This window comes from Cnephaeus nilssonii, assembly GCF_951640355.1.
Source record: "Cnephaeus nilssonii genome assembly, chromosome: 13".
Lineage (NCBI taxonomy): Eukaryota > Metazoa > Chordata > Mammalia > Chiroptera > Vespertilionidae > Cnephaeus > Cnephaeus nilssonii.
This window is the reverse complement of record NC_137084.1, coordinates 4,824,831-4,848,900: the sequence shown is the minus strand read 5'-3', so window position 1 is coordinate 4,848,900 and position 24,070 is coordinate 4,824,831. Positions and strand designations below refer to the sequence as shown.

At 59.4% G+C, this 24,070-nt stretch overlaps 1 protein-coding gene across 5 annotated transcripts in view; it reads left to right on the top strand.

Annotated features, from left to right (window-relative positions):
* Positions 1 to 1,776: 1,776 nt before the first annotated feature.
* Positions 1,777 to 24,070, top strand: part of NRXN2 (neurexin 2) — a gene marked incomplete at its 5' end in the record, with an annotated part of 95,681 nt that continues 73,387 nt past the window's right edge. For 2 of the 5 annotated variants that reach the window (XM_079789288.1, XM_079789287.1), the window contains 4 exons: positions 2,083 to 2,488; positions 14,245 to 14,262; positions 18,845 to 18,874; positions 20,986 to 21,057. In XM_079789288.1, coding sequence (XP_079645414.1) covers positions 2,098 to 2,488; positions 14,245 to 14,262; positions 18,845 to 18,874; positions 20,986 to 21,057 — 511 coding nt within the window. Of the gene's footprint in view, positions 2,489 to 14,244; positions 14,263 to 18,844; positions 18,875 to 20,985; positions 21,058 to 24,070 lie in introns of all 5 variants that reach the window. The other 3 variants (XM_079789286.1, XM_079789280.1, XM_079789289.1) reach the window with 3 other exon arrangements.

The window sequence follows — 24,070 nt, the reverse complement described above, 5'->3', positions numbered from 1 at the left end:
CTTCGGGGGTCTATTGGGGTTGGCTCCCTAAACACTATCACCGGCTCCTGAAGACTTCCAAGCCCCTTCTTCCTTCTGTACACACGTCACTTCAACCACCCTGCCCCCCCCCCCTATGTTATTAGGGAGACCCTAGCTCTCTCTCTTCCTTCAAACACCCCAGCTTCCTCCCACACAGCTCTGTGACTCCTCACCACACCCTTCCACCTCCTCCCTCTCTAAGCCACCCAACTCCTCTTCTTTTGGTCCCCACCTCTCTGAGCTACACCTGTGGTTGCCCTGCCTTTTGGTCTCCTTCATGGAGACGGACAGATGTGGATCAGGCAGATGTGGACCTAAGTCCCAGTTCCCTGCTGACCGGCTGTGTGACCTTGGGTAAGTCCCTAGACTTCTCTGTGTGGGCTTCCCCAGTGGTTAATGGGGATAATGGGACTTCTCAGAGTGACGAAGTAAAATGACATTTTGTAAAAATGCCCAGCACCCAGGGCCTTGACAAATGCTGTTTGAATTTGGAATTTAATTTTATCTTCTCCTCATTCCTTTCTCCTCCATCGCTCTTCTGTCTCCGTCACTTTTCATGCAGTTCCTCTCCTTCCACTTCCCCCTTCTTCCATCTTTCCCCGCCGCTTCCCAAACTCGGGCCCCTCCCTGCTTCTCTCTCAGACTTCTCCCCACCTCCTTCCCTGCCTCCCTCCCCCAAATAAAATCAATGCAATATTCAGGAGGGTTGTTGGATATAAATAATTACGACTTGGAGTTTAACGAGATGCAAATTCCCCTCCCCTGCGTGGGGTATAAATTGCTCTCTGACAGCCCGTTACAAGGGTAATCATTTCAGAAAGGCAATTTTATGCAAATGAGCCTGCCTGCCTCCTGGTGGCTCCCCCAGCCCTGAATGGGGAGGAGGGGGTGAAACTGAGAGGGGAAGAGGACCCAGGGATTGGGCCAGGTCTGAGGCGCAGGACTGGGAGATGGAGGTTGAGGGTGACACATTTAGGTTCATGAAGGATCTGGACTGGTGAGCAGTGGGGTTGGGGCCCAGGAAAGGGTGAGTGTGGTTGGGGGGTGGGGGGTGGAGAAAATGAAGCAGATGCCTGTGTCCTTGCGTGGACAGAGGGCTTGGGGCCTGGATGCCTGCGTCCTGGCTGGCTTCTGTCTCTTACCCCTTCCCAGCCATTGATACCATTGACGAATTGACATTTAATTAATCCCAATGAATTATTTAGCCACTTCATTATCCAGCATCAGGAGCTGATGAGAGGGAGCTGTGGCTGTGGGGAGCCATGCTCAGGGCTGGGTCGCCGGCAGACAGGCGGGGGTGAGGGCCTCTGAGCTGGGCTCCTACTGGACTCGAAGGTGCTACCTTGTCCACATCTCAAGCCAATAGAGCTCTTGCTCTCCAGGTCAGCGCGTACCCTCAAGTCCTAAAGGGAAACTATTGTGCGCTTGCTGGTGTGAGGGGGGAGCTGGGCACCGACCGCCTCCCCTCCCCCCGAGCCCCGCATTAACCTTTTCCTCTCTCTCTTCCCGCAGGCATCCCTCCCGCATCTTCCGTCGGAGCCCGCAGCGGGGGAGGGGCGCCTCCGCCGCGGCTCGGGGAAGCCGGCACCTGGGCCTCTGCGTGTGTCGCCTCAGGGCCAGGCCCATGGCACCGTGAAGCGGCCAGGGAGCCCCGCTCGGTGCGGGGGACGCCCGGCCCCCTCCCCGCCCCATGCGCCCGCGGCTCTGAAGCCTGAGCGGGGCCGGGGGCCGGGCGGGGCCGGGGCCGCCGGAGGCATGGCGCCCGGGAGCCCGTGGCCGCTGCTGCTGGTGCTGCTGACGCTGGCGGCGGGCGCGGGCGGCCTGGAGTTCGGCGGCGGCCCCGGGCAGTGGGCTCGCTACGCGCGCTGGGCCGGCGCGGCGAGCAGCGGGGAGCTGAGCTTCAGCCTGCGCACCAACGCCACGCGCGCGCTGCTGCTCTACCTGGACGACGGCGGCGACTGCGACTTCCTGGAGCTGCTGGTGGCGGACGGGCGCCTGCGGCTGCGCTTCACGCTTTCGTGCGCCGAGCCGGCCACGCTGCAGCTGGACACGCCGGTGGCCGACGACCGCTGGCACATGGTGCTGCTCACCCGCGACGCGCGCCGCACGGCGCTGGCGGTGGACGGCGAGGCCCGAGCCGCCGAGGTGCGCTCGAAGCGGCGCGAGATGCAGGTGGCCAGCGACCTGTTCGTGGGCGGCATCCCGCCGGACGTGCGCCTCTCGGCGCTCACGCTCAGCACGGTCAAGTACGAGCCGCCATTCCGCGGCCTCCTGGCGAACCTGAAGCTGGGCGAGCGGCCCCCCGCGCTGCTGGGCAGCCAGGGCCTGCGCGGCGCCGCCGCCGACCCTCTGTGCGCGCCCGCGCGCAATCCCTGCGCCAACGGCGGCCTCTGCACGGTGCTGGCCCCCGGCGAGGTGGGCTGCGACTGCAGCCACACGGGCTTCGGTGGCAAGTTCTGCAGCGAAGGTGAGCCGGGGCGCCGCCGCGGGGCGCCTGGGTGCGGGAGGGAGGGGCTGGAGGTGCCCGGGGTCGGGCCTGTGAGTGCACCACCACGCGGGGGTTGTGAGGCATAGCCCGTGTGAGGACGCCTGTCCCGGGAGACCGCGTGTGGCTAGCTGGTGAGCGTGTGGCTAGCTCGGAGCCGCCGGGTGAGGCGGGTTAGATGAGCGCGGACAGCGTGGGCGTGGCCTCTGAGGGCCAACACCCCCCACGCAGGGGGGCCCTGTGGCTGATTGTGGGTGGGCATGTGTGGGCAGGCCCTGGCGAGAGGGTGAAGGGCTGGCGCCTGAGGGCGTGTGGGTCGGGCCGGTGAGGGGGCGAAAGGCGCCTTTGAGGGCTGTGGGAGTGTGTGGGCGGGGCCTCTGAAGGCAGTGGGTGGGGTCAGTGCGGGCGGGGCCTCTGAGGGCAGTGGGTGGGGCGTTGCGGGCGGGGCCTCTGAGGGCTGTGGGAGTGTGTGGGCGGGGCCTCTGAGGGCTGTGGGAGTGTGTGGGCGGGGCCTCTGAGGGCAGTGGGTGGGGCTAATGTGGGCGGGGCCTCCGAGAGGACAGTGGGTGGGGCCAGTGTGGGCGGGCCTCTGCGGCGTGTGGGCGGGGCCTGCGAGGGAGTCCTGAGACCGTGGTGGGGGCTGTGTGGCCAGGCCCCTGAGGGCTGTGCGGACGACAGGTCGCCGCGGGTGGGATGGGGGGGGGGGCGCTGCAGGCCTGTGAGGGTCGGCGAAGGACTGGGGGTGGGGCCCGTGTTGGGGGGCGTGGTGCTGCGGGCGGCAGTCCGTGCCGCCTCGTGAGAAGGGCGGGAAGCGTGGTCTCCCAGGCCGGGCGGCGGCCGGTGGCTGAGCCTGGGCGTGAGGGCGGCGGGCGACGGGGGCTGGCGCGGCTGTGACGCGAGCTCCAGGACGGTGGGAACCGAGGGTTTCTTCTCCACAGAGTTGGCAGAGCCCCTTCGGAAGCGAAGGAAAAATGCGGGAAAGGATGGCTGAGGCTTCTCCTGCTCTGGGCTAGGACATGACGGGTTTGCCGAGGGGCAAGAACATGGCTGGTCGTTTCTCCCGGGCGAGAGACAGGGAGTGGGAGCCTCTGGTTTTCACATGCAGGCCTCTCCAGCCCGGGCTGAGGAAGGGAGGCTGGTGTCTGGAGGAGGTGGAGCATGGACTTGAGTATGGACTCGGATGTGGAATGGGGGCTTGAAAGGGAGGCTTAAGGGAGGGGCAGCTTCCGCCAGCCCCCCAGCTGCAAGGGGCAGAGAGGGGTGAAGTGAGGGGACTAGGTGTTGGGGTTGCACCAGGCCGGGTGGGCCTTGGCTTTGGTGGGGGTGGGGAAGGAGGGACTTTAAGGCACTTGTACGTTGGTCTGGCTGGGGAGTGGGGAGAGCGTCCCCTTCTCCTTCATCCCTGCTCAGTGGCGGCTGTTTCTGCAGATACGCGTGGACAGGCATGCTTTCCTCTCCCTCAGCACCCCTCGAAGCTGTGGCCTCGTAGCCGCTGTGTGTGTCTGCCCCAAGAGGTGTCTTTGGGGAGTGTGTGCGCAGGCACGTGTGTGGCCCTGGCACTGCTTCGGGGATGGGAGCCACACAGTGCAGGCCTCCGAATGAAGGTTGTCCGCGTGTGGGCAGCCACGGGAGGGGCTGATCTGCAGGGGTAGCCCTGAATTTGGGAAATCTGGACTCTGCCCCGTGTTGTGATTGTGTATCCATAGCTGTGGTAGAGGCATACATAAGGAAGGGTTGTGGATGGCTTGTGGGGTTATGTGTACAAGGTTGTGGGGTCTATCTCCAGGAACCGTGTTTAGGAAGTGAATCTGACACCTTCTCGCCTTTCCCCCAAGGAGCTCAGGTGCTCCCAAAGCTGTGACATGGTGTATCTGTGTGTGGCTGCCTGCGCGCACAGGCCCGTGGGTCTGGCCGTGAGGAGATGTGTGAATGGGACTGTTTGCATAGTAATGTTTACGGACTGAAGTCCGGTGCCCAGGAGAGTGAGGACTACTCACGTGTGAGGGCATGTGCTCGTGTGCAGGTGCCCGTGTGCATGTGATTTAATGTGAGGCCTCAGTAAGACACCTGGACTCGGTGAGGAATCCTTCTTTCTATGACCTCTGCGTGGTTCTGTGGGCCCTATGACGCCTCCCCTTAAAGCCTTCTTAAGAAAATAGGACGAACCGCCCTCCCAACTTGATGGGAGGGACACCTGAGCCGCGGAGGCGCAGGTTATGGTGACTGGGCCGCAGTCTCACTGTGCAGAACTGGGCCAGCGGCACCCTGGTCCAACAGAGCCCTTGGGTTACTCGTTCTCTGAAAGGATTCATCGGCCAGCGGCGTCCAGTGAGCCAAAGTGTGTGCGTCCCAACGAGGGAGGTGTGCTTGTGTGTGTGAGATGCGTCAGAGTACCCGTGCTGAGAGGGACCGTTTTGTGTGTCCTGTGTATATGTGCTGGGTATGGATCAGGGGAATGCTCGTGTCCGCGGTGTTGGCGCTGCGAGAGGCGGCTCCGCATCGGACCCATTGTGTGCATGTGTGCGTGCTTCGTGAAGAGAAAGGGGAGGGAGATATTATTAGGTGGGAGTCAGACAGCTGGTAGGGGCAGGGTGCGTCTGTGTGTGTAGTATCTGTTGAGCGAGTGGTGCTTTGTCTGTGATAAGAAGGCAGGGAGATTCATCCCTGTACTCCCTGTACCTAATATAGCACCAGACACTTAGTGGGTGTTTGATAAAGATTTGTGCAGTGAGTGAAGAGATATTAATACGTATTTGAGAGAATAAAAGCTGGAGGTGAGGCTGTATATGCACATGAGAATACGCACGTGTGTATTTTCAGATGTAAGTGTGCGTGGGCGTGGAGAGGCCAGGCACAGTGCCAGCTCTGACCCCCTCCCCACCCCATCACCACGTTCCCTCTCCTCACATTTTTGTCCCTTATTTTCAGGGCAGCTTTTGTAACCTACTGTGCTCATTACACTTCTAGTACATTTTCACCTAGCCAAGGAAGAACAGAATGCCCCCCACCCCGCCCCGCCGCCCAGGTCTCGGGGTTAAGGAGGGAAGCCTTTAAGGGAAGCAGGCCTGGCTCGTGATCTCAGACAGAACTCAGGGCTTCCTTGCAAGTTAGAGTTACTTCATTATTATCTGCTTTGAGTGGTTCTCAACTTTTTCCGAGATTAAGGACATTTTTAAAGTCAGTAATTCACAGTCCCCTTTCCACATAGTAGTTATTTTTATGTCTATTTGTTGTGAAAATAGATGACACAAAGCTGCCATGCATTCAGGAGAGCTTCTGGATGTCTTTGATGTTGTATTTGCCCTGTGGTCCATCAAACACACGTTAGAAAAAAATAGTTTTAGCTTTGTATGCCAGACAAGCCGATCTGCCTTCAGGTATTTGGCGTGCATATGGATTTGTGGACCCTTTGGGCTCCCCCTGCCTTCCCAGGTCTGGGCCTACCCATTGGGTGAGTCTCCATCTAGGAATTTTTTTTTTTTCTCCTCTGGGGTGTCTGGCCATAGGTCATGGAAGACAGAGCTGAGTATGAGCAGCTGAGTGTGTGTTGCTGCTGATGACCCGCCAAAGCTGGGAGAGACGGGAATTTCATAGAGGTTTGCATGTGAACTCCTCATGCCACTCGTGTGTGGAGAAAGGGCCGGAAAGTGGCCAAGGAAGAAGGGTGTGCAGGTGTGTGGGAGACTCCCGAGGAGCGGGGGGCAGAGGTACAGGACGGCGTCAGGCGTGTACCTTGCTTGGGAGAGAAATAGGTAAAGTGTGTGTTGGCAGGGGGTGGGTGCGTGTGTCGCACGTGTGTGTTTTGTGAGATCGTCGGGGATTTCATTCAACAGGCAGTTTTCAAGGCCTCCTCTGTGACAGGCCTGGAGCTGGGGCCCGAAGGGGAATCAGAGATGCTGAGACGCAGCTCCAGGAGCGGTTTAATTGGGGGAGGCAGATAAAAACGACCAACCAGTCCAGTGTGTGGTTATAAGAGCAGATTCTGCAGCCGGACTGCCTGGGCAATGACCTTGGACTTCAACTCTCTCTGCCCTTATCTGTAAAATGGGGACAATAATAGTGCCTCCATTATAGATTTGTGGTGAGAATTAAATCAGCTACATCTTGTGAAATGCTTGGAATAGTGCCCAGCTTACGGAAAATGCTGGTAAAGAACAGCAAAAGGGCAACGCCAAAGAGGGTACTGGGTACCCCGAGAGAGGCAGCGAGGCAGCGTGGCTTCGTGATTAGACCACAGACTCCGAGGCTCGGACCTGGGTTTGGATCTGACTTCTCTACTCACCACGAAGCCTGTGACAGCAGATGAGTACCTGACCTTCGCACTCATTTCTTCCTAAGTGGGCATACCCTTGCTTACCTCACAGGTGTGTTGTGGGAATTAAGTGAGGTCTGACACACACTAAGTGGTGAGTAAGTGGTAGTCACTATGAGAGGCGGAGTGCTGTTGGGGTTTTGAAGAACGGGAGAGTTTACAAGCTGGGAGGGTCGGTAATAAAGGGCATGCTATTTAAGATTGGCCTTGAGAGCCGATTATATGATTTGGGGGAGGCCACTCCAAGCAAAGGAATCAGTGAGGACACAGGCATGGGAGGCGGGAAGGGTAGTCCTGTCCGCAGAGGGGCACACGGGGTGCAGGGAAAATGGTGGCCTCTGAAGCAGGAGAAGCAGGTTGAGACCAGGTCTTGGAGTTTTGACTTAAGTCCTTCAACCAGCCTTTATTGGATGCCGACTGTCTACAGCGTATGGGCAGATAGGACCAGAAAAGAACCCTGAGCAGGTGGACGAACAGTAAGAGCAGTTTCGGAAGCTGGGAGTGAGGTGTGGAACGGAGTAGAGGGGGCAGAGTTATGTGGTGGAGAAGTCAGTTGGGAGACAGTTCAGGAGAGAGCTATTGAGGCCCTGCGCCTTAGTTGCCTGGGGGAGTGGCAGGGGAGATGGTGGCAGCCGTGTTGGCAGCAGTGGTAGTAGTGGCTGAGGGCCATCGCTGAGGCTGGACCTGGGGGTCTCAGTCTTTTGTATGTGGAGGAGGTGGGAGGGGCCCGAGAGGATGAGACTCCGGGTGTGCATGGTCGGAAGACGGTGGGTGGGTGGGTGAAAGGAAAGGGGGACGTCAGCAAGGGAGCAGGTTTGGCCGTAGATCACGCATGTGCTGAGTTGGGGTGCCCCTGGGTATTCCTAGACAGAGGTGTCCAGACTGCAATGAGACCAGAGCTTTGAATGGAAGGCGGGGCTGCGGATGGAGACCTGGGAGTCACATGCGTGGAGCGATAGTATTTGAAGCTCTGGAGTCGGATGAGGTGCCCAAGGAGAAGGCGAAAGACTTCAGAGGAGCATCCAGTTGGGAGGAGGAGGGAGAGGAGCAGCCGCAGACAGCGAAGGAGCAGTTGGAACAAAAAGAGAGTCAGATCACACAGTTGAGGATGAGAGCGTGGGGCCTGGCAGCCAGTGCGCATCGCTGGGTGCCGGAACGTTTTATCTCGTTTCATCCTCATGACCACCCCTGAGATGTGAGCGCTGGCCTCTGCACCGCGCCGACGCCAGGACCTGTTGCCCCACCTTTGTCCGTGCTGCCTCCAAAACAGAGCCGTGGCCAGTCAGCTGTGCCCATGGTTACTGCATTTGGCTTATTGGGGTGCTTGGGGATGGCATTTGATCAGATACCAGTAACTGCCCCAGATTTCTCGGGCCACAGCTTCCCCCTTAAGTCGGCTGTGGTGAGGGTGCTCCTGTATTTGTGGGCCAGCGGTCCCCGCGCTGAGCGAGGGCGGTGCAAACCCACCCGGAGAATCTCAGCCTTCGGAGCCCTCGAGGAAGAACTCACTTGCCGTGAAGATGACCGCTCACTACCATCCAGCTCATTCCCGTGGAAATCTCCCTGCCTCCACAGCGGAGTGTTTGGAGTGATGTAGCCTCAGCGATGACTCAGGATGTCATGACTCCCCGCAGGTACTACACTGGGTGTCCCTTCTTTGAGGTTTGAAACGATGCTTGGCTGCTGGAATATTGGCTTCTTTATTATTAATATTATTTTTTAAGTTGAAAAAACATTCTAAATTGATTTTTATTTTTATTTATTATTCTTTTTTAAGATATATTTTATTGATTTTTTTTTTTTTTACAGAGAGGAAGGGAGAGGGATAGAGAGTTAGAAACATTGATAGGAGAGAAACATTGATCAGCTGCCTCCCACACACCCCCTACTGGGGATGTGCCTGCAACCAAGGTACATGCCCTTGACCGGAATCGAACCTGGGACCCTTGAGTCCGCAGGCCTACGCTCTATCCACTGAGCCAAACCGGTTAGGGCTTTAAATTGATTTTTAGAGAGAGAAGAAGGGAGAGGGAGAGAGAGGGAGAGGGAGAGAGAGAGACATCGATTGGCTGCCTCCTGCACATCCCCTACTGGGGATCGAGCCCACAACCCAGGCATGTGCCCCGAATGGGAATCGAACCCGAACCCTTTGGTGCACTGGACAACGCCCAATCAACTGAGCCACACCGGCCAGGGCGACTTTTGAATTCTTACCTTAGCCTTTTCTAGTTTTCCCATCTCTGTCCTTAGGAGGAGTTGTCAGATAGCAAGTCATCTCCATCGCTCTCTCTGTCTGTGAACTTGGAACTCAGCAGCCCCAGCATGGTAGGATGCGTGTCACGAACAGTGGAGTCCGGTAGCCTCTGAGGTTCTCCCATGAGAAAATGGCAGTTTTCATGCATGACTATTCTGTGTCAGCTTTGACAGCTCAGAACCATTTCTTCTCTCTTGTTCTGGTCTTCATCGCTGTCCTCAACAACGAATCTGCTGGAATCACACATTTGTGTTGGGCAAGACGATACCATCTATGCCCTCTGGTGGGCAGCACAACCTGCGTGTGTGACATTGAGTAAAATGAGGTCACGTGTGTGGACCCACTGTCAGCCCGAACATCCGATACCTGTGGTCCTGACAGTTTCTGTGGTTGGAAATAGCTCAGGGCAGAACGGGACCAACTGCTCAAGAGCGCGGTACAGGGCGTGACTGCTGTAAGACCCGAGAGGAGGGAGATGTTCTCACGGACAGCTCATGTGGCAGAATGGCTGAGAGCATGGGCTGCCGGGGTTCGAATCCCAGCTTTGCTACTTGCTAACTGTGTGAACTTGGGCACTTTACTTAATCACAGGGTTCTTCAATGTCCTGCTCTGTAAAATGGAAGTTATAATGTTGTTTAAGGACTAAATGAGTTAACGTATGGAAATCCTTTACAATGTGCCAGTCACTGTTCTTGCTCCCGTGATTGTTAATCCTAGTGGTCAGGGAAGGCTTCAAGGAGGAGGTGGGACTTGGCCAGGTCTTGCAGGATGACTGAGTGAGGTTTGTGGGGCTGGAAAGGAAAGGACAGGGCTTTCCCATCAGGGAAACAGCCTAAATGAGGAGTCTCATGGACCAGGCAGAGGCTGTGAGTCAGGGGCCTCAGGGGGAGGGGGAGGAGACCGAGACCTTGGTGCTTTGTGGGAGATGAAATCAGAACTGTAGATTAAAGGCAGCTTCTAGGAGTCTTGACTTCCAGGCCAAGCATGCAGTTTCACTGGAAGTTTTTGTTGTTGTTTTGTTTTGTTAATCCTCACACGAGGATATTTTTCCATTGATTTTTAGGGAGAGTGGAAGAGAGATGGAAAGACAGAGAGAAATGTCGATGTGAGAGAAACACATTGATTGGTTGCCTACCGCACACACCCTGATCCTGGATGGGGAGGAGCCTGCAACCCAGGCATGTGCCCTTGACCAGAATCGAACCCGGGACCCTTCAGTCCACAGGCCGATGCTTTATCCACTGAGCCAAACCTGCTAGGGCTCATTGCGAGTTTTAAAACCAAACAGATTTGGGCTCAGATTTTGACTCTGCCCCTCATGATCAGTATGATCTTGGAAAAGTTTCTTCCGCTTTCTGAGCCTTGGTTTTCCCATCTCTACAAGGGAGTAGTAGCAGTACCCACGCCCAGGGGATGGTGGTAAGGAAATGATACAGTACATGGAAACAGCCAGGAATTACGTGAGAATTGCTTTCTATTATTCATTCAACAAACACAGCCATGTGTTTTCCTGAGCCAGGAACTGTGCAAGCAGCTAGATATCGAGAGATGAATGAGACATTGTCCTCGCTCTTGGGTATCTCACAGTCCAGTCAGGAAGCAGAGATGGAAACACAAGACAGACCCGGTAACGGGAATAAGGACACAATGTGCATGTGGAGAGCTGGCTTGCTCTGCCCGGGAGGGAGGTCACTTCAGAACACAGACGGAGCTGTATTGACCGGGTCTTATAAGGAGCAAGAGGCGACTTGTTTAGGCTGCTGAGGACTGGAAGAGTGAGGATGGGGAAGGGCGTTTCAAGCTGAGGGAATCGTCTGTGCAGAGACGTGGCCGGTAGGGAAATGGGAAGAAATTGGGTGTGGCTGGAGCCTGGATTGTTGCAGGAAAGGCGGTTGCAGGGAGGTGTGGTCAAACTGTGAATGGACTTTCCTGAGGCCCTGGTAAGACCTGAAGAGTTTTTTTTTTTTTTTTAAATATATTTTTATTGATTTCAGAGAGGAAGGAAGAGGGAGAGAGAGATAGAAACATCAACGATGAGAGGGAATCATTGATTGGCTGCTCCTGCACGCCCCCCACTGGGGGTCGAGCCCACAACCCAGGCATGTGCCCTTGACTGGAATCGAACCTGGGACCCCTCAGTCTGCAGGCTGATGCTCTATCCACCGAGCCAAACCGGCGAGGGCGCCCTGAAGAGTTTTACTCAGGGGCGTGACTTGGTTGGCCACTTTGGGCCGTGTTGCAGGGTGAAAAGACCGGCTGTAGGGGGAGATTGCTAAGAGGCTTAGGAATGTTCTGACGAGAGGATCTGAGGAGGGCCTGGCCTTGGGGCTGTGCTGATGGTGATGGAGGGATGCAAAGGAACTTAGTTTAGTTTTTAGTTTTAGAAGGTGGCACGGGTGGGCATGGGGGTTGGTATGAAGACAGAGCAGGGCCGATTGCTGGGTGCCTAACCTGACCAGGGAATGTTGGCGGGGGGCGGGGGCCTGCAGGGGAGGGTATTGAGGTCCATCTGGGACATGTGGAGGGTGAAAAGCCCATGAGACACTCAGTGGGAGCCTTTCCGAAGGCAGGCGGATACCAGGTCAAGAGGACAGAAGAGTCACTGGAAAGTTCTGAGAGTGTGTGCATGTGTGTGTTGTGTGCACGCTGATCACAGCCGTATTTGGCCAGGTGTATCTGGTACCGGTGCCAAGAGAGCCAGGCTGGGCAGGGAGACCAACCAGCAGGATTCTAACGCAGGAAAACAGGCGAGGGGGAGGGCCCTGGTGACTGGACAAAGGCCACGGGGGCTTTGTGCTCAGGGGGTTTTCTGTCGGAAGGAGGTAGGTGATACGGCTGAGCTCACGCAGGCGCACTGAGGCGGATGCGCACCGGCACATGCTGGGGGCTGCGTGGCGCGTGGCGCACTAGTGGGATCCCTGGAGCCTGGCAGGGTGTGGGTCGCCTCGTGGGTGCTCAGGAAGTGCTGACCGGAAGCAGTGCCTTTGCCAGACGCAGGTCAGGGGGGTGGAGATGTGGAGCGTGGTGTTAGTGGTGGAGTTGGATGGCAGACGTGTGACTGCGGAGCGGACAGCTCAGGGTGCAGGACTGGCACCCAGAGAAGAGGTGGGGCTGCAGGCACAGTTTCGGGGGTCCCTAAGCCACAGCAGTGACCTATCACTGAGGAGAAGGGAGAAGAGTGTGGAGGGTGTGGGGCTGAGCCTGGAGGGGCCTGGGATGGCGGGCGAGGGGCACAGGTGAACCAGCAGGAAGCAAAGGGCAGCAAAGAAAGCGAGGTCAGTGAGTCCCCAGGTGCCACCTCTCAGAGGCAGGAGCGGGAGGGCCGTACAGGCAGCAAACCAGACTTGATTGTTTCGCTTTCCTGAGCACAGCACGACCCTGGCCCCGACCCCGACTCCCACCTGACCCCGATGGGTGGTGGCAGGGGACAGTGCCTTTTGAATCACCCGCCGTGTTGGGTTACCTGGAGGCCATCGTGCCTCCTAGCTTGTGCAGGTGCCGGGGAGATGACTGAGCAGGGCCTTCGCACCCGGGGCCAGAGCGCTCTGACACGGCTGTGCGGGAGAGCCAGGGCTTCCCCGAGGGCCTCCTCAGCTCGCCAGGCCCCCAGATGCAACGGATTCCGTCTGTTTGAGGAGGCAGCGCAGACACGGCTTTCAGGGAGGCAGCTGTCAGGAGAGAGAAGCTCTGTGTGGCACAGAAGCATGGCTCACACGTGTAGATATGTGGGGGCGCGTGGGGGCAGGTTTGGAAGATGGGAGATAGGTAGGTAGGTGGGTGGGTAGGTGGATGGACAGACCGAGAAACGGAGCTGTGTTCACTGCAGGGCGTGTCTTTGTCCCCGGAGAGCGTGTGAAGTGGTGGTACGCATGCATCTAATACTGTGTATGAGATCACTGTGGGGGTATCGATTCTGCATTCAGCCAGTGTGTGGATTGTGGGGGTGGCATACGTTATGATAAATGACAGTATGTGTTTCTGGAGTATAGCTAAACTCCAAAGAGCGGATGAGCAAATAACACAAAATGAGGTTGGAGGTAGGAGGAGATGGTGTGTGCTCGCAGGTCTAAATATGGACTGAACAGCTTTTGGCGTGTATGCGCGCATATCCTGGGGCCCACATGCGTGTGTGTGTGCGCGTGTGTGTGTGTTTGTGTTTTCCCACTGGGTCTGTGTGTTTGTAGGCTGTGCTATTTCTATTCCCGCCTGTTGCTTCTCTAAAGGCCAGAGCCCAGCCTGCTCCGGGAGGGGTAGCTCAGTGGGAGGAGCTGCCCCGTCCTCTCTTCCTTCTGTCTTCTCTCCGGACTCGTTTGGCAAGCCCTGGCCCGGCCCAGGAAGGCCCACTAGGTGCGGGCTGGCTGCCCGAAGGCTGTGCCATGCCCTAGGATGGGCCCAGTTGGCCCACTGCCTTTGCACCCCTCCCACCACTGAAGTGGCCCATCCAGCCGGGGGCCCCTTGCCTCACTCAGATGATAAGAAGGCATGTATCATAGAACCCCCAAGCCAGAGCTGGAAGGGGTTTCAGAAATGCTCTAATTCACCCCTCTCACATTTGCAGAAGAGGGACCGGGGCTCAGAGAGGTTAAGTGACTGGGGTGGGAGCCACACAGCACTTTGAGGCAGGACTGTGTTTTCTGATTTGCATACCCATGACTTCTGCCCTGGGTGGGTGGTGGAGGGGGGCGTTGGGTCCTGTGCAAAGGCTTTGGGTGTGAGCTGTGTGAGAGATTATGTGTGTCTCTGGATCCAAAAGGGCCTATGTGTGTCAGTGTGTCACGGAGCATGAGCGTGTCCCCATCTGTCTCAGAGACGCGCTGGAATGCAGGGAGGAGTGTGCCTGGGAGGCGGGACGCCTCTGCTGCCCATTTTCCACGTGACCTTGAGTGGTCACTGCCCTGCCCTGGGCCTCAGTTTCCTGAAATGTAACATGAGGCTTGGGTCCTCGCGGCCTGTGTGACCCTGTGTGTGAGGCACTGACTCAAGAAACACCTCGGTCTCTGTCTCATCCCCCGCAGAGCCTTCCGGGTCGGGTGGCTTGTGTCAGGGCCTGGGTGGGCGTGGGGACCTTGACCCCATCAGTCTCCTTGGAGCCCTGTCCTTGGTACCCTTGCTAACAGCCCTCCTTTCTCTCTCTCCCTGCCGCACCCCTTCCTGCACCTGCTGGCCTGCAGAGGAGCACCCCATGGAAGGTGAGTGGGGCCTTTGGCTCACTGAGTGGCGGATCAGTTGTGTGGGGTCCTGTGTGAGGGGGTATCGTTGGCCACCCAAGGGCTCCCTCCCCTGCCCCTGCCCCTGCCCCGGGAAGGATGTCTGGGCACCCTCTTGGTGGCCTCGGCCCGACCTCTGGCCCAGTCCCTCCTTATTGGGTTGCCAGGCAGAGGGCAGGCCCTGCACTGCCCGTCTCCAGCGCCAGTCTGCCCACTGGCCTTGCTTCTTCCTTAGGGCGGAGACGGGTTGTGAGCGGAGGGATGGGGCTGGAGGATTCTAAAGCGCCCAGAGCGCGTGCGGAGACACTGCTTTGCCCAGCCGAGGAGGAGGCTCAGGAAAGCCCTGCAGACGGGGCGGGTGGGGCTGGGAGCTCCTGGGTACCATCCGATCCCGGGTCTGGAGAGTCCGGCAGAGGGTGGGTGGGGGCTGTCCCCGGGGCAGGGAGTAGGTAGGGGGCAGCTTCTCTGGTCTGACCCACACTGCAGCAGGCCCCTGCCCCGGCCCCTGCCCTGCCCCGTGGGCGGGTAGGTGGGGGTGGCCTGCTTCTTCCTTCAGCCCAGGCCACGGCTCTCCTTGGGGTCTCTCTCCATCCTTCCCTGACGCCTCTTCCTGCCGCCCTTTCTCTCTGGGTTTTCCCCCAGGGCTCTGGCCCAGGCTCTTTCTCCGTCTCTTGTTCCGGTCCCAGGCTCTCTTTGGGTCCCCTCGTTCTCTGAACCTTACCTCTCGGATTGGTCTTCCCTGTTTCTTTCCTCCTCGGGTGGACCGGGTCTGGGAGAGGGGAGCCTGGGTTGGATGCCCAGACTGGGAGGCTGGGCTGCTGGGCGCTCCCGTGGTCACCGCGGAGAGGCAGGCAGCAAGGAGCGGGGGTGGCATCCCAGCCACCACACCTGCCGTGTTCTCTCTCTTCCTGGAGAAGCAGCGGGAGTGGGAGGGACACAGCCGGCCCTGCCCTGGGAGGCGCAGGGGACCAGCAGTCCCGGGAAGGGAAGAAGGCGGGGCTCTGGGCCTGAGTGTGGGCTGCATCGTGTTTCCTGGTGGTGCCCACAGTTTGGCTGGTCTCTCTGGGTGAGGTCTCTTCTCTGTGGATGCCCTCACGTCCCCGGTCCTGGCCTGCAGGCGCCCGTGTGTGTGTGTGTGTGTGTGTGTGTGTGTGTGTGTGTGTGGCTCTTTGTGCACGTCTGCACATACTGCTGTGTATATGCGTCTGCGTGTGGCGGTGTGGCCTCCATCGCGTGTCTTCGTGGCGTGGCCCACATCTCTGTGCCCCGAGGCGTGTCTGCATCTGTGTCTGCATCTGTCCTCTCTGTGTCTGCGTCTCCGTGGCAGTGTTTACCTCTGTGCGTGAGAGCCTGCGTGGCTGGTGGCCGCAGCCTTCTGAGGGCTGCAGATAAGATTTAGTGCTGATGTGACTTTTACTTGCTCTTGATGTCATGTCTCCTCCGGAACAAAGGGAGAGATGAAGGGAGGAAGGGAGCGAGGAAAAGGGGGGAGGAGAGAGGCTTGGGGGAGGGGGAGGGCTGGTCCAGGAGAAGGAGCGGAGGGGTAAGTAGAGGTGGGGAGAGGAAGGACACTCATGGAGGGAGGGGCAGAGAGGCTTGAAATGGGGCGGGAAAGGGCCAGGCCAGAGAAGCAGGCGGGGGCCGCTTGGATTGGATGGCAGAGGGAGAAGGGGGCGACGGGGCCGAGGGAGAAGGGAGCACCTTTCCCAGCAGGTGGGACCGGCAGGGCGAGGCCCGTGACGCCACCTGGCCATTTCTTGGGGGCGGCAGGGGAGTCTGCGGGATTGGATGTGACGCTGCGTGTGCCCGTATGTCGGGCGTGTGCCTGTGTGTGTACATACCCAGTGTGTGATGCTTCTGTGTGTGTGTCTGTGACATGTCTGCTTGTGTGTCTCTCCAAGCTTGTCCCCTGTAACCAGCTCCCTCCTTCCCACGCTGGCCCTCTGGGGATGTTGGTGGGAGAGGAGGCGGTGGGACAGAGTGGGAGGTGGGTTTGCAGGGGGTGGCTTCCGGGGGTGGCTGGGCCTCCTTTGTGAGGTTCCCCCTTCAGGTCTGAGTCCTCTGTGCCTTCCCCCTCTTTTCTCGCCCCTGGATGCTGTGTCTCAGGCCCAGCTTTCTCCCGGGAACCCAGACATCCTGCTCCCAGCCTCCTGCTGAGCATCTCCTTTTGGGGGATCCCGACTTCCCCTCCTCCCCCACCCCCCAGCCTCTTGTAGCAGAGAGAAGACACAGAAGCAGCCAGATAAAGTGCCCTAGGAAGGACCCTTGCTCATGCATCCGTCACAGCCAGCCTCCTCCAGTGGTGGGAGGGTGATGCCACAGGTGGACCTGGGGGGTGGGGATGGAAGGGGCGGGGGGGGGGGGAGCTGGGCATGAGGAGGAGCAGAGATTTCAGGGTGGTGGGAGGCAGGCTTTAGGGAGAGCACCCTTGGGCCCGGCTGGGCTGAGCTGTGGGAGACGGGGCAGGGGACTGGCCTCCCCTCACCAAGATGGCTGGTGCTGTCACGCCTGAGGGAGCCGAGCAGCTGGTTGCCGTGGTGACAGAGGAGAGTGCCGCATGCTAATGAGGCCGCTGGAGCTGGGCAGTGGAAGGGTCTGCAAGGGGAGAGATGCCGCCCCCCCCACCCCCCCCCGCAGTAGGACAGGCCTGTGGGGGACAGAGGGCAGGCGCACAGCCACGGCTTCCAGGCCTGGGTTCCCAGCAGCCTGAGCAGGTCTGTTTCTGCCAGGGAGAGGTAGATGAGGGGTTCGGGCTCTGGGTCTGGGTCCTGGATTTAGGGGTTTGGAAGAAGATGCCGGTAGTTCTTGGGGGAAGGCGTGGGTGGGGCATTCCAGTAAGATGGTCCCCCGTGTTTTGTGAGTAAAACCTGTGTCTTTCCAAGAGCTGTCCTGCCCTGAGGCAGCCCTTAGCTGTGGTCCCCCGCCCCATCCGGCCTCAGACCCAGAGGTGGGGTGAGACCAGTGCCGCCGAGGAAGCGGGTGCCACGAAGCACATCTCCCCCAGGAGCTGGGCCTTGGCCCCCGGCCACGCCTTCCTGGCTCCCTCGTGCCTTCCTCCCGAACCCAGGCTCACCAGCCTCCGCTTCATCTCCGAGTCCCCCGGAGCCCCGGGCCCTGGATGCTCCTGCCCCGGCCCCGCTCTCTCTGCCCGGGGCCCGCATCCCATCCCATGGCGCAGCAGCGGGGATGGTTTCAAGGCGCCCTTCTTCCTGTGGGGCTGTTCCTTCCCACCCTCTTGGCCAGACGCCACGGCTGCAGGGTGGGGGTGTGGGAGGGCTGAGGTTTGGTGGGGCTGGCTGGCCGGCTCGGGTCCTGGGGCCTCAGCCCAGCTGTGGGGCTGGTGTGGCCAGCCTCTTGGGGAGAGCTGTCCTTGACTCGTGGCTTGTGGGGACTGGGGCCCTGGTCCCGTGGGCCAGAGTCCTCCCCTAAGGCTGAGGGTGCCCTGGGTCGGGGCTGACCAGGCTCTCTCACGGGGCCGAGGTAACCCTGAAAAACCCCGCTGCTCTTGCTCACAGCGTTGGAAATAGGGCTTCCGTTTTCCATGTTCAAAATTCAGCGTTGGGTCATCTCAGAGCGGGCCCGGCGGGGCCAGGGGGCCACGGAACAACTTAGGAGCGAGGTTTGACCTCTCAGACCCGGGCCTTCTGCCCAAGGTCGTGGCTGTCCCCTTTGCCCCTGGCTGTCCGAGGGCGCTGGCCCCGGCCCTTAGTCCTCCCTGTGGAAGAATCCCTGGCCCCGGCCTTGCTCCAGGGTCTCCCTAGACCCTGCTTCCTCCCACCTGCTTCTACACTCACTCTGTCCCCCACAGCCCGGTTCCTTACAGAAGTCAGGTGTGTGGGTGCCGCTGCCCATAGAGGGTGTGGGAGGAGCAGCTGACGGGCCTGGAACGGGGCAGATGCTTCCCAGAGCTCACTTTTGTGGGGCTCCCTCTTCCCCTCCTCTGCCAGGATCGCAGGGGTGACAGGGATGGGGCGTGGGGGGGGGTGTCCCCCGTGCCCACTCAGCCCACGCTAACAGGACACTCTCTCTCTCTCCAGGTGGCTTTGAGTTTTGTGTCGTGTTTTATTTTCTCCTCCATCCGAATCGTTTTTTCTCGTTGACCGTTTTTTTTTCTCTCCGTCTCCCGGAAGAAAAAAAAAAAGAAAAAAAGAAAAAGGAAAAAGCAGCCCTCCCAGCCTCTTGCTTCTCCTCCTTTTCCTTTTTTTTTTCCGGCAAGAATGAAAAAAAGAAACCAAAATCTCCTCTCCCCCTGCAGCGACTCCCTGCCCCACCTCCCTCCGGCTCCGCCTGCACCCTCACCCCCTCTCTCTGCCCTCTCATGCCCTCCACCCTCTGTTTCGGCATCGGGCCCCTCTCCTCAGCTTCTGGGCTGGGGGCTCTCCCCCCGATGTCTGTCACAAGTTAAAAGGGTTTTTAAATTGTGGCAGCAAAAGCTTCTCTCCCCTCTCTCTGGCTGATTTTGATGACTCGTGTTTTCTTTGTTTCTTTCCCCTTTCCTTTCTTCTTCTTCTTTCTGTTTTGTTTTGTTTTTCCTTTCTTTCTTTCTCTCCTTCCTCTCTCCAAGGTCCGGCTCACCTGACGTTAAACAGCGAAGGTATGGTTTGAAGTTCTGGTTTGCTTTGGATTGGACTGGATTGCCCCCACCTGCGCCTGGATCTCCTGCCCCCCCCCCTTGTGCTCCTTTCCCCTCCTCCATCTGGCCCCCCCTTCCTTGCCTTCCCATCCCCTTCCTCTGCCATGTCTTTATTTTTTGGGGGGTGCTGGGTGGGGGTGGGGGTTTGTCCGTGTCTGTGCTCCCCCCTCCACCCGCCGCCCCCCCCACGCTCCATCCGCCCGCATCTCACCTTGGTTTCTGACATCAAGAGATGTTTGAACTCCTGCCGTGTCTCCAGTCACCTTTTTGCGTTCTCCTGGTGGTGTGTCTTGCTTTCTCTCTCTCTCATGGTGGTGTTTTGTTTCCTTCCACTCATTCTGGTCATTCTTTCTTCTCTGTCAATCCAAGTATAAAGAGAAAAGCAGGGGCTGGAGAAATAGGATTTTAGGCACCTGGTCCCCGCCCCCTGCTGCTGTGGGATGCCCCCTGTGCCCACGATGGAGTGAGTGGGAAAGTAGGGGAGCCCGGGCGTGGGGTCCCCCTTTCCACAGCTGTCCCACTGCAGGCCTTCACCCTGTGTCTTTTGAACGGCTCTGACTCTGTTGAACAGAGGAGGACATTGAGGCCCGGAGCGATGAAGTGGCTCGCTAGTGATCACGCCGACTAATTGGTGCTACTGTTGGGGCTGCGCATCTATTTTTAGCCTCGACCGAGTCCCCGCCATTTCAGCCAGCCCTGGCGGTTAGCACCGGGCAGAGCCCAGGAGTCCCGACTGTGGCCCTGCCAGTCAGGACCTCCCAGGCCTCCCTTTGAGCTCGTGGCCTTCTCGGCACTGCTCCCTGCCCAGGGCAGCCCTCTGCTGGGCTCATCTCCCTCAGGGCGGAGGCAGGAGAGGCCTACAGGACGAAGACAGACTCAGATCTGGAGTTTGGGGTGGATTTAGGTCTGGGAGGTAGGGGCCTGTGGTTCTGGTAGGGATGCCACGTTATGGCAAGAAATGTCAGGAAAGAGGAGGTCCCAGGTGGGGAGTCAGGACCTGGTTGGCTCACTGACGTCCTTCTTGCCCGTCAGTGCCTGGTTCTGGGGGTGCTGGCTGGGGCCCACCTTTGTCGTAGACGAAGGCCAAAAGGGTCGTGCCTCCCCGGGACGGTCCACAGTTCAGGTGTTATTCCAGCTTCAGCTCTGGGGCTTTGGGATTGGGGTGGGAGTAAGGGGCTTTTAAACTCCATTCTTGAGTTCCCCTCATCCCATGGGGTCTGGCAAGGTGTGGGTGCCTGGGGGCCGGGCACTAAGCACACACGTCGCCGGCAGGGGTGGGTGGAGAGCTTGAGCTGACCTGGCACCCAGGCATCGTGACACGTGCCGGTGGGGCCCTGGGAGAGGAGGCCTGGGGCTCACAAGCCGGGTGGTCCAGAGCAAGGAGGCACCCCTGGGAAAGGGCTCCCCACTAAACAGGAGCCCCGGCTAGTCAGGACTGCCCTTGGTGTGCACAGCCCTCTGGAGACACAGCGGAGGGACAGAGTGCGAACAGAAACCATGGCCCTGCCCCTGTGACGCCCACAGGCTAACTGGCAAAGCCGTGGACAGAGGGGACATTAAGAGCATTCTCTCAGCGCACCAGGTGTAGTCAGAGAGCCAGGGTTGTCGGAGGAGAGGTGTGGCTTGGGGAGTTCTGGAGGAAGGGTGCCTGTGTCAGGCTTTTGAATGCGTTGAGGAGTGTGAACTCTGACCCGGCAGAGAGGGTGAGAGCCAGGAGCTGGCGGCGGAGCTCAGGCCTCCAGGTGCTGAGGGCCGGCCGGTGCGCATGGTGTTGGCCACAGGCCCCTGAACCAGCCCGAGGCCTCTGCGTCTCCGCCGCCTCCTCACTCCTGGGAACAGGGCAGAATCTGGTGGTCATGAGTCTGATGGGGTTTCTGGGGTCTTGGTTTGTCAGCAGGCTCTTTCCCTAGAGTCCCCAGAGCAAGTGGATCCCCAGAGCAGCTCCCCTCGCCCCGAACTCGTACCTCCAAGCGAGAGGACCTCTGCCCTGGAGAGGGCCCTTCATCACCCAAGGCTGGGGTGGGATGGCTGGGTAGCCCCCTGTGCCTGACTCCCCAATTCTGCTTCTCCAGTAGGGTCCTTACTGTTCTCCGAGGGGGGGGCCGGGAGAGGAGGAGCCGGTGATGTGCACCAGCCGACGAAAGGTCAGTGACCCCACGGTCCCCAGAGAGCCCAGCCCTTGCCCCCTGCAGGCAAACTGCACTTCCCGTGGGGGAGGTTACTGGGCAAAGGTGTGCCCGCTCTGCGGCCCCCGGGACCTGCCCTGGTGTGAAAAAACCTGCGTTCCTTCCCCAAAGCTCAGCTGTCCCGGTGACCTCTGTCTAGGACCCGATGTCTTTCTGTGGCAGTTGTTCAGACTCATTGCTAGAGTATGTTTCTCTGGTGGACCAGGCAGCGGGGTAACACCCTCCCCCCACCCCCATTTAATCATCTAAGTGTGGTTTGCAGGTGTGGTGTTTATAATACGCATGTACCCCATGCGTCACCTAAATGATTCTCCACGACCCTCTGTGGAAGGAAGGGCTTGCTGCCTGGGGTTTACAGAGGAGGAACCTGTCACTTGCCAAAGTGTCCCCCCCCCCCCCCCCCCGTCCCTCCTTCCCCAGCCCCAGACGCGGCCCTTGAGCCTGTCTCGGGCTGCGGGTGTTTAGCACCGAGGCTGCCTCTCTTCAGAGATTCTCCTTCCTAAGTTTGCAGGGCACTTTCACAGCCCCTCCAGGAACGCCAGTGGGTGCAGGGACCGGGCTGCGGGTCCTGCCTGTGCTCTTTGGTACGCGCTGTTCTGTGGGCCTGGACGGCCGCCATCCCTGCCCTCTTCCCCAGCGAGTCGGTATCCCTTTCAGCTGACTCTGGGAAAAGCAGCCAGGCCGTCCAGCCGGGACGTCGCCCCAAACTCCCCCGCTTGGGCCCCCAGACACTCTGGTGTTCCCCTGGCCGACACGTCCGTTATATCGCTCGTCTCCCTGTGTCGTAAATGTCCCTCGACCTGTTTGCCTCCCTCACCGGAACGAGCTCCTGAGGACAGCGCTTGGGGTGTTCATTTGTGTGCCCCAGCCTTCCCCCGCGCCCGCTCAGGAGCAGGCGTGTGCTCGGCACCTGGATTCTAAGTGGGAGGATGGTCTCTGTCCTCCAGGGGCTCATTGACATCCTAACAAATAAGCATAATAAAGCGTGGGACATGCAAAGTGCAGACTTTGTCCAGAGGAATTAATTATTCATTGGTCTAGAGAGAGAGGGAGGGCGCGCACACTGCCACGCACATGCCAGCACAAGAGGCGTTTATTTGTGGCGCGGCTCACAGTTGAGGAAGTCGCGCCCATCTGTTCTGCTCCGAATGCCCACGGCAACCCGCGAGGTAGGCCGTGATTAGCTCCTTTGTCCAGAGGAGGAAGCGGGGGCTCCGAGATGCTGCCTCCTGGCCAAGGTCACCGCGCTGGTGGACGAGCCAGCATTCGTGCCCAGGTCTTTCTCACCTCGCACTTCCTCTCAGGGGAGCAGTACAAGATGTTACCAGGCAGCAGGTGCCAAATGAGCAGAGCAGACAGCTGTAGTGCTGGCCAGCGGGAGGGGCAGGGGGCCGGGGACCTTCTCGCAGGAGGGCTCTGGGCTGGGCTGGAAAGGAGGCAGCTGCTCTGTCCCTCTTGTCGCTCAGAAATCCAGGACCACAGCTGGTCTCCAGGCACATTCCCCTAGACCTGGGACACCGGTGGGCTCCACACGCCCTGGCCTGGGAGATACACACGCATCAGCCACTGCCCCCTTCCTGTGCCAGGGGCCACTGCCCCCTTCCTGTGCCAGGGGTGACTGCCCCGTTCCTGTGCCAGGGGCTCAGCTTGCTGTTCGGGTGCTGCTGGGAGTTGTAGTTTAGAGGTGGTCTGGGCTATGAGATGGGGGCGAGCGCCCCCTGGTGCTTCAGGTCTTGCTCCTCCCAGACCTGGCAGCCTCCGCATCCTTTCCCTGAGAGTCCCCCACAAAACCCGTTGAGGTCCTGCTGCCCTCCTCCCCACTCAGGGTCTCTCTCTGTCCTTCCCACCGTCCTGGGGTTTCCTGTTCACACCTGCACGTCTGTCTCTTTTCTGTCCCTCTCCTCACACCCTTCCGGGCGCCCTCTGCTGCCCAGGCCTCTCCGTCCGGGGCCTTCGGGGTCGGGGCTGCACTGGGAATCAGGTCATGCAGACTCGCTGCGGAGGGAGCGGCTGGCTTTGCCTCCTCTCCTAGGAGACCCGAGGAGAGCGGGAGGCAGCGAGGCCGGCCTGTTTCTCCGCTGCGCCCTGGCCGCGCGGTCCAGCCCGGCCCGCCCCTCTCCTTGTCCCTGGCCTCTTTTGTTCTGTCCAATCACTTTTGCATGTGGTTGCCTTATTCTTTCCTTTTTTCTGCCTGACACTCCCTTTATGGATATTCTCTTTGACTGCAGTGAAGGTGAGGGAGTGGGAGGGAAGGCCTGGCTCCTGGGAGGGACGAGTATGTGTGGCAAACCCAAGGTCAAACACATCCCTTTTCTGGTCCTTGAGCCCCCCGGCCCACCCCGCCGGTGCCCAGGCAGCGGGCCTGGTTGCCATGGAAGCAGTCAAGTCCAGAGAAAGCCTGGCTTCCGTTCCCTAGAGGTCGCTGTCCCCCTTTCCTGGCTGGCCCTCTTCCCATCCCCGTCCTGTCCCCTCCCAGTGCGCTCCTGTCTTCATTCAGACGTTCACTCGCTCACCTCAGCTGTGCTGCCACCATTTCCTTTCTGTCCCGATGGCCCATCTTTCTCCCCCTCCCTGGCCCCCCTCCGCACCTTCCCCTCTTGTCCCTGCGTGACTCCTCCCCTTTATTCTCTCTGAGCCTCCCCACTGGAGCCCCCAGGTAGGCAGAGCAGGTTTCCACTGTCCCCATGTTGCCCGTGTCCTCACCAGCCTCGCTGCCCTGTGGCCTCAGGAAACTGGGCCCCGCCAGCTGCAGTAGGTGTGGTGCCAGGCGCTGGGGCGGCAGCTGGTGCTTTGGCATCCGGAGGCAGTGAGGACAGAGTCTGCGGGCAGCCTGCCCAGCGGAGAGAAGCGGGGCTGTTGTGTGCAGGGGCGGGGTGTCAGCAGAACGTGCGCCCAGAGAGCCCTGACTCGCACGTGGCGCCTGCTGCTGTGGCCCGGCCCAGCAGGTGCCTCACGAGGGCCTGGTGCCCCC